General features: G+C 42.6%; 1 protein-coding gene across 4 annotated transcripts in view; it reads right to left on the reverse strand.

The window, feature by feature from the left end:
• THSD4 (thrombospondin type 1 domain containing 4) overlaps nt 1-15458 on the reverse strand; it is a 699350-nt gene that overhangs the window by 650049 nt on the left and 33843 nt on the right. For all 4 annotated transcript variants that reach the window (XM_061595164.1, XM_061595167.1, XM_061595165.1 and 1 more), the window contains 2 exons: nt 10901-11014; nt 5097-5166 (listed from right to left, as the gene is read on the reverse strand). In XM_061595164.1, the coding sequence (XP_061451148.1) occupies nt 5097-5166; nt 10901-10929 (99 nt within the window). In that variant the 5' untranslated portion in view covers nt 10930-11014. The remainder of the gene's footprint in view (nt 1-5096; nt 5167-10900; nt 11015-15458) is intronic.

The raw sequence follows: 15458 nt of genomic DNA on the forward strand, positions 1-15458 counted from the left end.
GGTGCATTCACTATGGCTGCCCAATTTCCCTGCTTTTTAAAGTTTCATAGAAATATCTGTTGGCTATAGGTACATTCTTAAACTGCAAGGTTTGTTTGCCTATTAGTGAATACACACAATTTAAATGCTATTGTTGTGTGATTTTTTCCCATCCGCAAAAAATTAGACAGAAGAGACGTACGATGGAGCACATGTGCAACTGACACAAAATGGAAATAGGCTAATACATCCATCCCTAGAGTTTCCTTTCTTCTCTCTCCCCATCCCCCCACAAAGCCCCCCCATGAGTGCCACGGAATATGGGTGGGGAAAGGTGCAACTCTGTGACATTGTGACATAAGGGAAGTTGTACTAAACATTAGACCAGAGATCAAGGCCAGTGGCATGATCAGCACAGGACTTTGGAGCAGATGTCCAGGGCTCCACTCAGCAGAATGAGTAGGAGTGACCCCACATTTTAAAATAATATGCATTACCATCTAAAGACCACCCCACAGCCCTCATCATCCAGAGTTCAGAAGTATCTAATTGCACCACTGAACAAGATCTTCATAGAAAATGTGGTTCCAACATCAGTGATTTGCTAATTTCTGATCTTCAGTTAGAGCCACAAAAGTCCTATCCAATTTCTTGAATCCATTCACCGGTTGCAAAATGGGGGGAGGGGAAATTATCTGAAGGATTTGCAGAAGAAGCAAAGCCAGGCGCAAACCTTTCTGCCACCACAATGGAAGCCACAGGAACATAAGGAGCTGCCCTTTATCGAGTCCGACCATTGGTCCATCTAGCTCAGTATTTTCTACACTGACCGGCAGCAGCTCTCCAGGATATCAGACAGGGGTCTCTCCCAGTCCTACCAAGAGATGCAGGGATTGAACCTGGAACCTTCTGCATGCAAAGCAGGTGCTCTGCTACTGAGCTACAGCCCTTCCACTCCTAGGATTCCTGGCTGCTGCCATATTCCCCTGCCCCTTAACTCCTTTGAGCAACGTCAGAAAGCACTGTCCTCACTCGGATTGGCTTCAGAACAATGCTGTGTTGTGACATCCTGAAGCCAATTAGAATTTGGGCAGGGCATCCTCCCTGCCCTCGCTTAAGGAAACTGTGGGATTAAAAATGGCAGTGACCAGGAGCACTCCCTCCAGGACCTCAAATGATGATGACTTCTTTACATTTGTCAGTCACTTTGTACAAAAAAAATGTCTCAAAGCAATTCAACAAGATAAAATACCATAAATAAAAACAATTTAAATCCAGGAAAAAATTAAGCGATGAACTCAAAATACGTAATATGCTCATCCAAAACTTGTTAATAAAGGGCAAGTCCTACCCACCCCACTGAAAAATAAGCACCACAATGGAAGGTAACTGAATTACCAAAGGACTGGGTGAACACAAAGGTCTTAGCCTACCACCTAAAGACTGACAATGATGGCACCAGGTGCATGTCCCTGAAGTAAGTTTTCCACTTCTCAGAAGACCCAATTTCAAGAGGCCATCCTCCCCAGCTTCCTCAAGTGTGGCACATGGTGATGGAAAACACAAGCCAAAGGAAAGGTTAGAGGAGACAATCTGCCCTGCCCGGGAGCCATCAGACTTCAAGCTGAAACTTGGCCCCTCCTCCAGTTTCCAAATGTTCATTGGCAGCTCTGTGGAGATTCTAATGCATACACAGGCCTGCTATCATAGCTCCCACTTCTCTCCTTGGGTTAAGTGTTCACTTTTTCTTACACTAAATAAAGCTGCAGTTAAGCACTGCCAATCCAATGATCATAAACCAAGGATAGGGAATCTGTAACCCTCCAGATGATGTTGGACTCCAACTCCCACTAGCCTCAGCCAGGATGGCCACTGGTCAGGGATCATGGGAGTTGTAGTCTAACAACATTGGGAGTGTCACACAGGTTTCCCACCAAGGCAATACACAAAAATGTAGATGATCGTCCTACCTGGAAACCTGATTTCATGATGGACTTCTTGGGGGGAGGGTTTGTTTGTTTGGTTGGTTTTTGCATATGATTTTTGTTCATTATTAGAAGCATTTTGTTGCAAGCCTTATGTTTTTAATGCCACATGTATACCTACTAGGGGTGTGCTAGAATTCCACCCAATTAGGATTTGGTACCGAATTTCCCATTAATTTGCTTATTCTCTGTTGCTGCAGATCAGATGTTTATCTGGTGATTTTCCGCAGCTATTTTCAAAAATGGACTTTAAAAAACACCATCTAAAATATTGATATTAAGTAGAATAATTTTATCAATTATTTCCTTTATCAACTTCTTTTTCCAAAATATCAATATTTAGTTTCAAAACATCAACATTTCCTTTAAAATAATCTATATTTCCCGATATTAATATCATTATTTTTTGCAAGGGGGGAAAAATGGATCCGTAAAAGCAGCAGCTACAACGAACAAACTTGACTTGATACTGGCCTGTTAGTTCATCGGTATGCTTTTGAACTGGCACCGGCCAACAGAGCCCATCCCTAATATCAACAAAATTACTTTGTGCTAGCACCTCTTGGCAAACAACAGAATTCCTTGAACCAACATAGTATTCCAATGCTCATCTGTTGTCATCCCCAGCAAACATATCTAAAACTCAGGATCCAACCAGTGCCATCACAAGACATTTTACTCCTTGAAGCGGAGCACCCAGTGACATTCTTGCACACCCCTACTGGAGCCAACACCATTGTCTACCATTCGGTCATCAAGTCCTGCCTTTACCTGTCCCTCTCTGTCCCACCACCTGAAGCAGCCTGCTTCATCTTGCCACATGGACAGGACAGCCCTGTATGCAGCATAGAGGGAGAAAAGCGGTGCAATTCAGATTTTAATGCCCAATTCAGATTTTAATGCTAAATGCAAATTCAGAACCTCCCTAATCTGCACTTTCTGAAATACAGCTGTCCTTTGAAATTCACACTCCTCTGAATTTTGTGATCCAGTTCTCCATCCAAATGCATATAATTAGGGGGAAGTGTGCATTAAAATGTATAAGTGAAAAAAGCATAAATAGCATATAAAATGCATTGTATTAAGGGAATGTGCAAAAACATGGATATCAGCCAAAAATGCATACAAAAATGTTTGTAATAGGAAAAATTTGAAGTGCCGACAAATTTTCATGAGGACTTTAAAAAAATGACAAACTGATGCTGAAATGTGGAGAACTTGTAAAATGAAAAACTGAAATGGACATTCGCTCATAAGGAACTCTCACTTCATGGGAAAGGGGTCTGCCTTAGCCTCAAGGAGAAGAAACAGCAACTTTCTTGTTCTGTGGCTGATTTGGGTCCCACAAAGTTTAATAAGTGTGCACCTTCTGTTTGAAAGTTCAGCTCAATGTGAATAGAATCCTGTCCTATAACACAAATTCCAAGAGTGCCTCTCCAGACTCAGTAGCCAGAGCGGAACTTTCCCTTGGGTGGGTGGGTGGCTGGAATTCAGACCCTCCCTTGTTCCCAGCAAAATGGGCCACTTCAAGATGGTCGCCAACGGTGCTCGCAAGGAGCTGGAAAAATGTCCCCCAACGCCAGACCTTTTCAACTAATGCAAAAGGAGCCTCCCACTTGCAATTTATTTAGTTTAATCCCATGTGCCCAAAGAAAGTATTTATAGTTTTGTTACACTTTGCTCTGGAGCTAAGAATGAAGTGATTTTTTGCACTTATTCCATTTCCTTTAATAGCTTACACACTTTTGTTTTGTTTTTTCAATGTCTTCTTATTTGGGAGCTTAATTATGCTGTTGTCGCCCATGCTGGCACTGTACAAGGCCAAGATAAATAACAAACCCAATACTGAAAAGAGAAGCCTGCCCATCTCAGGTCCAAACAATGCAATTATTTAAATAGTAACATGCTCTGAGGGGCCCTGGCCAGCCAGTCCATCGCAAAAGGGAGCAATTTAGGACGGTGCACGTTTTGAACATTTAAGCTGTTAAGTTACTGGTGACCCTGTGTAACCTGTGCAAAGATCCTAGGCACCTTAGTGCAACAGCCACATTCTTTAGGAACAATGGAACTGTCAATCCAAGGTGTGGGGGCTTCCCAAAGGAAATGTTACGTTTCTCAGTAGTTAGCATATGCTTATTACTGGGGGTGGAGGCAAGGGAATTGGTTGGTTTCCCTCCTCCAACAGAGATTAAAATCATTGTGGATCTCATCGTGCCTTCAGGGCAAAAATGCCATTTGCTCACCCACAATAGGTGAATTCTTAAGGATGAAAAAGTACATTCATCTAGAGGGATTAATGACCAGATCAGTGTGTTATTGCAGGGTTGAGCCCAGAGATCAAACTGAAATGGAATTTCTGCCTGGGATAGTTTTGCAAGTTGAGCTCCACCTCATTTGAAACCCAGCACGAATACAGAGTTCGGTGGGAGCTGCGTGCTTTGTCTCTGCCATAGATTCATTGCAGGAATGAGGGAGAGATCTGCTTCAGTATGCATTTAAGGGTGAGCCTACCTAATTCTCACTTTCCAAAATATTGCACAAAGCAAAGCACAGCCATCCTTCAAAATGTGCATATAAATGCATATATTAATGAAAATAACACAGAAAATGGCATATTGCATTGTATTAGGGGAACTTGCTTTGTATATAAAATGTATATATTAGGCAAAACCACGTACAAATATGTATAAATTCACACAAAAAATGCTGATTAATTTTCATGAGGACTTCATCCATCTGCAAGTTGTGGTGGGTTAAATTCCCCCCGACTGACTGCCCCAGCTTCCTCTCTACAAAATAAAATAAAAATCATAGTGATCTACCTAACACTATACTCAGAAAACACACTTTTCCATCTGCCTTTGGGCAAAACCAAACATAATGTCTAGAAATCCATGATTAGGAACCCCTGCATTTTTTGCTTTGCTAAATTAGTGGTCTTATAACATAAATCTCTGGGGGGAAAACACATTAAACACATGTAACATGACACAAGTAGCTGGTTTTCAGCAATAGCTCTGCAATTATCAGGAGGCAAAATAGAACAGATTGACCCACAGTGATTTAGAATATCCTGCACTGCCAAATAACCAAAAGCAACGTTCAGGCTTTTGCATTGCATGTGTAACTTACCTTTCTGTGTTCAATTGAGGACTGCGGAATGACAAGCTGAAATCCAAGGACCACTATAGAACTTAGAAGCCTGCAGGACAAAATAGTTTCTGCTGAGTTCCAAGATTCAGGCAAAACCACAAGCAACTTCTTATGTTGGATCATATAACCAGAGCTTCTCCCACACACATACCCCGTCACTGCTAAGCAGCCACAGACCACACATCTGGGCTTCTAGGTCAGCATGGAGAGCAACTTCCAGGCAGGGTTGAACTCTGACACTTTCTGCGTCTAAATTAATCACTGCGGGGCCCACCAGAAAACTTACACCGCCACACATCAAGTCTCTCTGGGACAACCTCAAAGGGACATGAATGTCTAGGGGAAAATAACAGCAGTAATTTTGAAAAACCCAGACTAAAACAAACTATAGGATGTAGCTTTTGTCTCCCTGTTCCAGATGCTACACTTCATTCTACTGGTTTAGAATTATAACGCTCCCTATTCTTGGTGCTCAAGCTGAGCTACAATGTAGATCAGGAATTGGGAACGTTCTCTCAGTCCAAGGGCCACACTGCCCTGTGGACAGCCTTCCACATGCCAGTGGTGGGTGGGGCCAGAAGCAATGGGGGACGGAGCAACAGATGCGTCTCTTACCTTTCTACAGTAGGCTACGTTCCAGATGCAGAAAAGCCAGAGATCTTTCACACACACACACACACCCCGCCACCTTCCATCTAGGCAGGCAAGAGGTGTTATCACAGTTAAGGGCACGTTCCAGGCAGCCAGAAGCATTCAGGGATGGCACAGAACAGGACCCAGGAAGGAAGCGGCTTCAGGGGAGTCCTGAAGGCTTCGTTGCTCTGAGTTGTATTACTTGCATACATTGTTTAGAGATATTTAATTATGTTACTTAGAATGAGGGATGAGGAAATGTTGAATTTGCATTGTATTAATTATATCGATTCTTTTTTGCTGGGATTTCTAAACCACTTAGAGATTTCTGCTGAAATATGAATCCGTACATTTATTAATTAAATAAATAAATGAAGAATTGTTTAAAAGGCCTGGAAGGCCTCACTTGGCCCCCTGGGTCTGAGGTTCACCACTCCTGATATAGAGGATAGACATGTTTAAAACTGTTTTTAATATTGTATTTCTAAATTGCTGACACATGCCCAAGACAGTATGGTGATGGGCAGGTAAGAAATAATAACAATAAAATAGGCAGACCCTGTTAATTTTTAAAAAAGTCTACCCCAGCCCTGCCTTCGTCCTGGACACTTTATTCCATTCTCCTCCCTTCCCCCAAAAGATGTTCAACATTGTTTGGCTATCTGGCATGCTCAGTCCATGTTGCACTGTTGGGGCGAGGCGGGGGGGGAGAATGCAATGAGGTATCCAGGAGGAAGGCGAGTCTAGGGAAGAATTTTTTGAACTGCTGCAAGCCTCAGGGTTTCACTGAGCACATTGTTCTCTCCCCCCCCCTTGTGGAGGCAACTGTTCTGGTTAACCTTCCTGAGAAAGCCAGGCAATCAATCACACTCCAACTATCCCCAGGGACAGTCCTCCTCTTCTGCCCCTTATCTCTGGTTAAGTCACTGTTTTTCTCTTCTGGGAATTCCTTGTTAAAATCGTAGAATCATAGAATAGTAGAGTTGAAAGGAGTCTATAAGACCATCAAGTCCAACCCCCTGCGCAATGCAGGAATCCAAATTAAAGCATTTCCGACAGGTGGCTGTCCAGCTGACTCTTGAACGCCTCCAATGTTGGAGAGCCCACCACCTCCCTGGATAATTGGTTCCATTGTCGTACCACTCTAACAGTGAGGAAGTTTTCTTGATGTTCAGCCGAAATCTGGTTTCCTGCAACTTGAGCCCATTATTCCTGGTTCTGCACTCTGGGATGCTCAAGACGAGATTCTGGCCCTCCTCTGTGTGAAAACCTTTCAAGTACTTGAAGAGTGCTATCACATCTCCCCGCAGTCTTCTCTTCTCAAGGCTAATCATGCCCAGTTCTTTCAGTCTCTCCTCATAGGGCTTTGTTTCCAGTCCCCTGATCATCCTTGTCACCCTCGTCTGAACCCATTCCAGTTTGTCTGCATCCTTCTTAAAGTGTGGTGTCCAGGACTGGATGCAATACTCAAAATGAGGCCTAACCAGTGCTGTATAGAGGGGAACAAGTACTTCACACAGTTTGGAAACTATCCTTCTGTTAATGCAGCCTAATATAGAATTTGCCTTTTTTGCAGCCACATCACACTGTTGGCTCATATTCAGCATGTGATCAACAATAATTCCAAGATCCTTCTTGCGTGTAGTATTACTAAGCCAAGTATCCCCCATCACATAACTGAGCATTTGGTTTCTTTTCCCTAGGTATAGAACTTTGCACCAATCCCTGTTAAATTTCCTTCTATTGTTTTCAGCCCAATGCTCCAGCCTTTCAAGATCACTTTGAATTATGTTTCTGTCCTCCAGGATATTAACTATCCCTCCCAATTTTGTATCATCTGCAAATTTGATAAGTATTCCCTGGACCTCCTCATCTAAGTCTTTAATAAAAATATTTAAGAGTACTGGGCCCAAGACCAAGTTCTACAGTACCTTCCCTCAGTTTGAGCAGGAACCATTGATAAGTACTCAGCACGATTCTGTATTCAACTGTGGATCCACCTGATAGTTGTTCCATCTAGCCCATGTTTAGCTAGTGTGCTAATCAGAATATAATGGGGCACTTTGTCAAAAGCTTTGCTGAAATCAAGATATATTATGTCCACAGCATTTCCTCAATCTACCAGGGAGGTTATCCGATCAAAAATGAGATAAGATTAGTCTGGCAGGATTTTTCTTGACAATCCCTGCATTGCTTTCAAGGTGCTTACAGACTGACTGCTTTATAATCTTCTCCAGGATTTTCCCAGGGATAGATGTCAGGCTAACTGGTCTGTAGTTCCCAGGTTCCTCTTTTCTGCCCTTTTGGAAGATAAGGGCCAACATTAGGCTTCCTCCAGTCATCCGACACTTCACCAGTCCTCCACAATTTCACAAAAATAATAAACAGTAGTTCTGAGAGTTCTTCACCCAGTTCCTTCAATACTCCAGGATGCATTCATCAGGCTCTGGGGATTTGTACTCATTCAAAGTGATTAGGTATTCCTTGACCATTTTTCTATTAATCTCAAGCTGCAATTCTGCCCCTGCAACTTCACATTTCCCAGGAGGGTCATAGATCCTCCTTTGGGAAAAGACTGAGCCAAAGTAGGAATTGAGCACTTATGCCTTTTCTTTGTCCTCTGCTATCATTTTGCCATCCTCATTTCTTTTCTCTGCCTTTTACTATGGATGTACCTGAAGAAAGCTTTTTTGCTGCTTTTAGCATACCTCACTAACCTCAGCTCATTCTCAGCTTTAGCCTTCCTGATGCCATCCCTGCAATTCTGTGATACCTGCCTGTACTCTTTCTTTGTAGTCTGGCCTTCCTTCCACTTCCTGTATGTGTCCTTTTTTGTTTTCAGGTCATCTCTAAGCTTTTTGTGAAGCCACATTGGCTTCTTCTGCTGTCTTCCCCTTTTTTTCCTTGATGGAATTGCTTGCCATTGTGCTTTTAGAATTTCCTTCTTTAGAAACTCCCACTCATCTTGGACTCCTTTTCTCATTAGGGTAACTTGCCACAGAACGGTACTTATCATTGTTCTGAGTTTATTAAAATTGCCCTTCCTGAAGTCCAGGGTAAGCAAATGGCTACACTCAGTTTTTGCTTCCTTTAAAATCAAGAACTCAAGTACATGACATGGTCAGTTCTACTACTTGCAATTCAAAGGGCGGGGGAAAGGAATAGGATTTACTAATCTGTGTGCAAAGATGTGCATTTCCATGAATATATTCTGCAAAGAATCCCACGCAAGAGGCTACTCTTTGGGAATGAGCAGAGACCTTAATCTTCAAAGCAAATTGCTTAACGGATTAAAAGTTCTCACTCCAGAGCTAAAAGTCCTTAGAATTTGAGTGATTATTCCACACCAAGCTTATCCCAACCATTTTCCAAAGAGAACATTATAATCAGGGCCTGTCTGTGTGTGTGCGTGGAAACCCAACTGGACAATGGAGCTCCTTTCTAGCATGCTCTGGGTATATGTCTGGTAGACTCAAATTGCAACGCTGTTATCAACTTTCTGTTTCAAGCACAGAGGAATTTTGGCAGGAATCATACAGTCCTTCCTGAGGAAAACCTCCTCATTTTGATTCAGTGTGCTGTGATTTAAGTGAATATATTGATATATTTTATGTTGTGTCAAGTGATAGTTTGTTTTGGCTGAATTAACTGCATCTTACATGCTTTTCCGTGCCTGCTTTTTTTTTTTTTTTTTTTTAAAGGAGCTTTCCTCCCAACCTTACAAAAATAGATCCTTCTGATTCCACAGGGATTTGCTACAGGCAGACAATATTAAGATGCAAGAAAGTCACAAAGCAGAGCCAAATAAAACTGGAAAAGAAATAAAATCAGCACAGTACTTTGGAATGGGAACACAGATGTCACAGCCAAGGAGGAAAATGCTTCTGCGAGTCACAACAAAAATAATCTGGGATGTGTCACTTGCAAATATGTGTTAATATAGGGCAGGAAAAGGCTTTCCTATGGAGACAGTACTTTCACTCTCTGCTAAAGTCACTATTACATTCAATTAACCCAGCCTTTCCCAACCAGTGTGCCTCCAGATGATGTTGGACCACAATTCTCATCTTTCCTGGCCATTGGCAATGCTGGCTGAGGCTGATGGGAGTTGTGGTCCAACAACATCTGGAGGCACACTGGTTGGGAAAGGCTGAATTAACCTATCTGGAAAACACATATAAATTAAAGCTGCAATCCGAAAAATATTTACTAAGGATTAAGCACAGGAACATAGGAAGCTGCCTACACTGGGTCAGACCATTAGTCCATCTTGCTTGGCGTTGCCTACTCTGACCGGCAGCGGCTCTCCAGGCAGCCTTTCCCAGCCCTACCTGGAGATGCTGGGGGTTGAACCCGGGACCTTCTGAATACAAAGCAGATGCTCTCTCACTGAGCTACAGCCCTTCCCCCCATTGAACACAGTGGTGCTGATTTCAGAGTGAACATAGGATTGCACTTTAAGGGCCAGTGGAGGCTGGTGGCTCCAATGTCAGTGGGGCAGTGAATCCACTCTGGGTTTTAGTCTGAACTGTACAGCTCCTTGAAAGTTTGCACTAAAACCCAGAGCGGATTCACTGCCCCACTGATATTGGAGCCACCAGCCTCCACAGGTGAGGGGAACTTATGAACAGGGTTACCATTGTGTTCCTAGTAAGTCACATTGTGGAAGGCAACCAATATCAAGACCTAAAAAACGTGAACCACCCCATTCCACCCTGACAGCCTCTACAGCAGAAGTGGGGAAGCTCAGGCCCAAGGAGCAAATAGCTCCACCTCTCCAAGGCCTCTCTCTTCAGCCCGCTGGGCTCTTCCCAGGCCACGCCCCTCACTAGCCATTCTCTGTGCCCTCCTTGAGTGCCGGAATGCATCCTCAACCTGGGATAATGCCTCTTGCCTGCCTTGATAAGGATAGAGAAGTGCTGACACCTCCTACATGGCTAGGATGCAGCCCACAGCACAAAGGTAAAAGTTATATCTGTTGCCTCTGACCCCACCCACCACTGGCATGTGGCCCCCAGAAGGTTGCCTGTGGTGGAATGTGGCCCTCATTGCTGAAAAAGGTTCCCTGCTCCTTGCCCTGCAGGAAAATAAGAATAGATTCTCCAAGGTGCAATGTCCAGTGTATGTCACTTGGGGGGAGGAATACTTACCTTAAAGAGCCTTTAAAATTGTCTAGCATGGTTGTGGACCCTTAATTACAATGTGTCTGGGAGAAAATAGCTCCTTCCAGTGTAAGAAAATTTCAGGGTGGTTATAGAAAAATCCTGGGGGAAACAAAAGCAAAACAAAACAAAACCAGGATCAATTACTTATCAGCATTTCTTATGAAGCACATTCCTATGAAACTTACGATGTGTTCAGAGCTACAGCTTATATTCAAAGGGCCATGTTAATGTATACATGCTTATTAGAGACAGCAACATCTGGTTATGGCTTCCATATGAGAAAACCAGAGGCGCCAGTGAAACTCATTCATCAGACACTCGGATACAAATTTCAGGTCAATGCATGCTCACCTCAAAAGCAAAAAAGTGCTATGCATTAGGAGCCCTGGATTCATAGATTTGTAGAGTAGGAGGAGGCCTTCTAGTCTAACCCATGCTCAATGCAGAAACTCCGGAGCTAAAGCACTCCCAACAGTTGGCTACCTAGCCTCTGCTCAAAGACCTCTAGCAAGAGAAAGCCTGCTACCCCTCTAGGTAATCGGTTCACTTTTTAGACTACTCCTACTGTCAGGAAGCTTCTCCTAATCTACCCTCTTGTATCTTAAGCCCATTAGAGTCGGTCCTGCTCTCTGGATCAACAGAGAACAAATCTTTGCCATCTATGGAACAACTGTTGAGATATCTGAAAGGTGGTCACATAGAAGAGACCATATTCTCCTCTGACTGAGATTAAAATCCAAGCCAGAAAAGGATTCCCAGTTTACCTGCCTCTCTTTATTGTAATTGCCTGGAACACAGAGATATGACCATGAAACTTGGTATAGGTGACTGCAACATAATTCTTCATTTGAACACTGGTTCAACTTCCACACCTACTTTTTAGGGAGAGACATTTTGCTTTTTGTTAACTGATAGGAACAGAGCCCTTGCCTTCATCTGTGTGTCAGTCACAGTAGTCTATACTGGGCTAAATGGAAAACAGTCTTACCTGGTATATAGCAGCTTCTGAAATTCTATGTATTCCTACAAAATGGTCGCCTACCTGGACTTCACAATTAGAAGGCCCTCACAGGAGAGGTTGGGGAGAGAGCATGTATTCCTTATCACATATAAAGTTAAAAAGTTCTGTCCTGTTCTGTATTAAACTGTCTTCCAACCAAATGGGCTAAAATCTAGCCCAGGAGAACTTTTCCACTGCAAAATTTACACAGACATAGATCTACAATGTGGTCCTTCAAGGACAGGAGTGGGTAACCTCAGGCCTCTCTATCCAGCCCTTGGGGGTCTCCCCAGGCCTTGCACCTTCTGCAGGCCACACCTCTCCACACCCTCCTTGTTGTTTTTGCTTGGCTGGAGTATGTTTCTGAACGGTGATAACACCTCTTGCTTGCCTGGATGGAAGACAGAGAGTTGTGTGTGTGTATATATATATATATACACACCTCTGGCTCTTGCATGCCTGACTTCTGTCACCTCTGATGCTCTGCTCACTTTTGCCTCTGACCACACCCCGTTTTTGCATATGGCCCTGCCCACCATTGGCATGCAGCCCTCAGAAGGCTGGCTAAGAGGGAATGAGGCCCATGGACTGAAAAAGGATCCCCACCTTTGTTCTGCAACATTGATGCCTGCATGGCAGTAAACAAGGATCTCAAATTTCAGCCAATTATCATTTACTTTTTTCCCCTGAAGAATTTTCTTTCAAAAAGCAATTCCAACTGAATCCTTGTATTTGGTGCATTATCAACACCATCTTCAAACCTCAGCCAATTTAAGATAAAAGAAGTCCATTAAAATTGATCCAGGGAAGTAGATTTAAGCACCTGTAGAGACTTTTCCTTCCAAAACAAAAAGAGACTAGAACAAAATATATCCCAAGGAATTCCCTACTGGTTCCTGAATCCTGTATTTGGGAATTTTTTTACCTCAGCCAATGGAAAGTCTTGGGGTACTGAAATCCTCTGGGGTTTTTCCAAACATAAACCTAAGTTGCACATCCCAGACCAACTAATATATGGTTCAAAATCTCATAATCCTTCAGATTTTGCAATTCTTTTGAGTTTTGCAATACAGTTCTCATCTCAAAAGTACCCAAATGTGTAAAAAGAAAAAAATACATTTTGGATAAAATACATTTAAACATATTTAAATACATATTTTTATATAAGTACATATTTAAATCTCTATTTAAGAATGAACTTTCATACCACTTTTTAAATTGCAGATTAATGCAGAAACAGGATGGAACAAATTTATGAATTAATGCATGCAAAATTGGCATGGACTCGAAATAGACTGATTCGGCTATCCCCTAATTTGAGGTAGTAAAATGCCCCACAGTAAGCTATGCGCATGTTGTGTCAAGAAGGATCAGTTTCCCAGGATCAGTTTTTGTTTGAAAAAACCCGTATGTTCACTTAAAAATACAGAAAATACAAACCACATGACATTCTCCCTCCATCCCAAGAAGAGGGTAGTAAAATGCCCCCCAAAGCCTATAAAGTTGTTTTTAACTGTTGTTGTTTCTGTTGAATAAGGTTTAAAACTGAATCTACCTCTTCTACAGGCCCAGTTTTTGTCGCCTTGCTGCTTACAACTAGCACAGTGTTCAACTTGCAGGGCACTGAAGTAAAACATTACAGCATTGCTTCTTGTAGATAAAGTGTTATCCTTTTCTGTCAACCAATCAGATAACTGAAAGATTGCCAGGAAAAGCCAGGGTTTATCTTATAAACCACCATGTGCACAGCTCAGTACAAAGCTTACAACCTGTTTATTGTAGAAACTTTGACATTATCGGCCAGATAACACTGGATTTAGTTATCTGCCCAAGACAAACATGGCTTGTAATTTTTCTAAAAACAGTTAAACAGCTCTCTCAACTCAAGGGGGCAGTCGGATCCATGCCTGTTCAGGGGATTCCAAGTTCCATGCCAAGAAAATTCTAATTCTGAACTCTGAATAAGTTGAGACACATTTCCTGCCCAGTCCTCTGACTGTTTACTTCAAAGTTAGCACTAGCAAGTTCAAATGGGATTTTCTTCCTCTTTTGGCCCTGAGACCTTAATGTACATCCAAAGATGTAACATGGGAGTCAATTCACATGGATCTTTACAGGGACACCCACATCCTGGGGACTGGAAACAAAGCCCTATGAGGAGAGATGGAAAGAACTGAGAAGACTGAGGGGACATATGATAGCAGTCTTCAAGCACTTGAAAGGTTATCACACAGAGGAGGACCAGGATCATCCCAGAGTGCAGGATATGGAATAATGGGCTCAAGTTACAGGAAGCCAGATTTCTACTGAACATCAGAAAAAACTTCCTAACTGTTAGAGCGGTATGACAATGGAACCAATGACCTTAGGAGGTGGTGGGCTCTCCAACACTGGAGGCATTCAAGACTAAGCAGCTGGACAGCCACCTCTCAGATATTGCTTTAATTCAGATTCCTGCATTGAGCAGGGGGTTGGTCTTGACAGCCTTAGAGGCCCCTTGCAACTCTACTATTCTATGATTCTGTGATACTTAAATCGTTGACCTGGCCTTGTACAACACACAGATGACAGAAACAACGTTAGAACACAAAAACAACCAAACATGTTTTTTGAGTGTGGTGCTAGTACAATATACCACATTTTTAATATCTGGTTTTGTAAATCATTTACACATTCAAGGTTACATCCAATTCATTAGCCAAGGCTTTTTCTTCCCACTGTACACTAATCATTTCTACAAGTCAATAGCCAAGATGCATTTGAAAGTCTGTGTATGCCTCTGAAGGCATGCCTGGATCAAACCAGGTTCTCTCATTAATGAGTAAACAACATCATATGCTCATATTGGACTTCATAATTGACCCACTTTAGTCTATACCAGGGATAACCAATGTGGTGCCCTTCAGAGGTTGAGGACAACAACTGCATCAGCATGGTCAATAAAAGGGACGATGGGAATTGTAGTCCACAACATCTGAAGGCCACATTGGCTACCCCTGGACTATGCTGTCCCTTAACTTCTCTCTATGCACGATACAGGTCTGATCATGCCTTTGCACCCTACCTGCCAGGCTTGGATATTATACCCCTGGAGCATCTATGCACAAGCAGAACATTTAAAGCCCATAAAATCCAACATGCATAGCTCAGATCTCCTGGAACAGTCCTGAATTGGGAAGAGAATCAATAACGCATTTTAGACTTTGAATTTTGCTTGTATAAACCCTTTTCAAACATTAAACATCTATAGGTGGACAGCTGGGAGTATAAAAAATGAGACAGAGACACTCAGAGGGCGAAGCATGAAGATGTGATCTCCTCTGAAACCATTTTCATTAGACCAGCCACCCATATCCCAAAGACCCTTCACAGTTTTTCAAGCAGAAGAAACACAACTAATTAGATCCAAAATATGACCTTCTGCTTAGGAAAGGAGTATTTCCATCCATGGAAGGACAACTTCTTTGGAAGACTCCTTCTCACAGAAGGGCATCTTTGGATCCAATGCAATAAGACTGGAATTACCAAAAAAAATGCTTTTAA

Source organism: Rhineura floridana, chromosome 14 (assembly GCF_030035675.1).
Source record: "Rhineura floridana isolate rRhiFlo1 chromosome 14, rRhiFlo1.hap2, whole genome shotgun sequence".
Classification (NCBI taxonomy): Eukaryota; Metazoa; Chordata; class Lepidosauria; order Squamata; family Rhineuridae; genus Rhineura; species Rhineura floridana.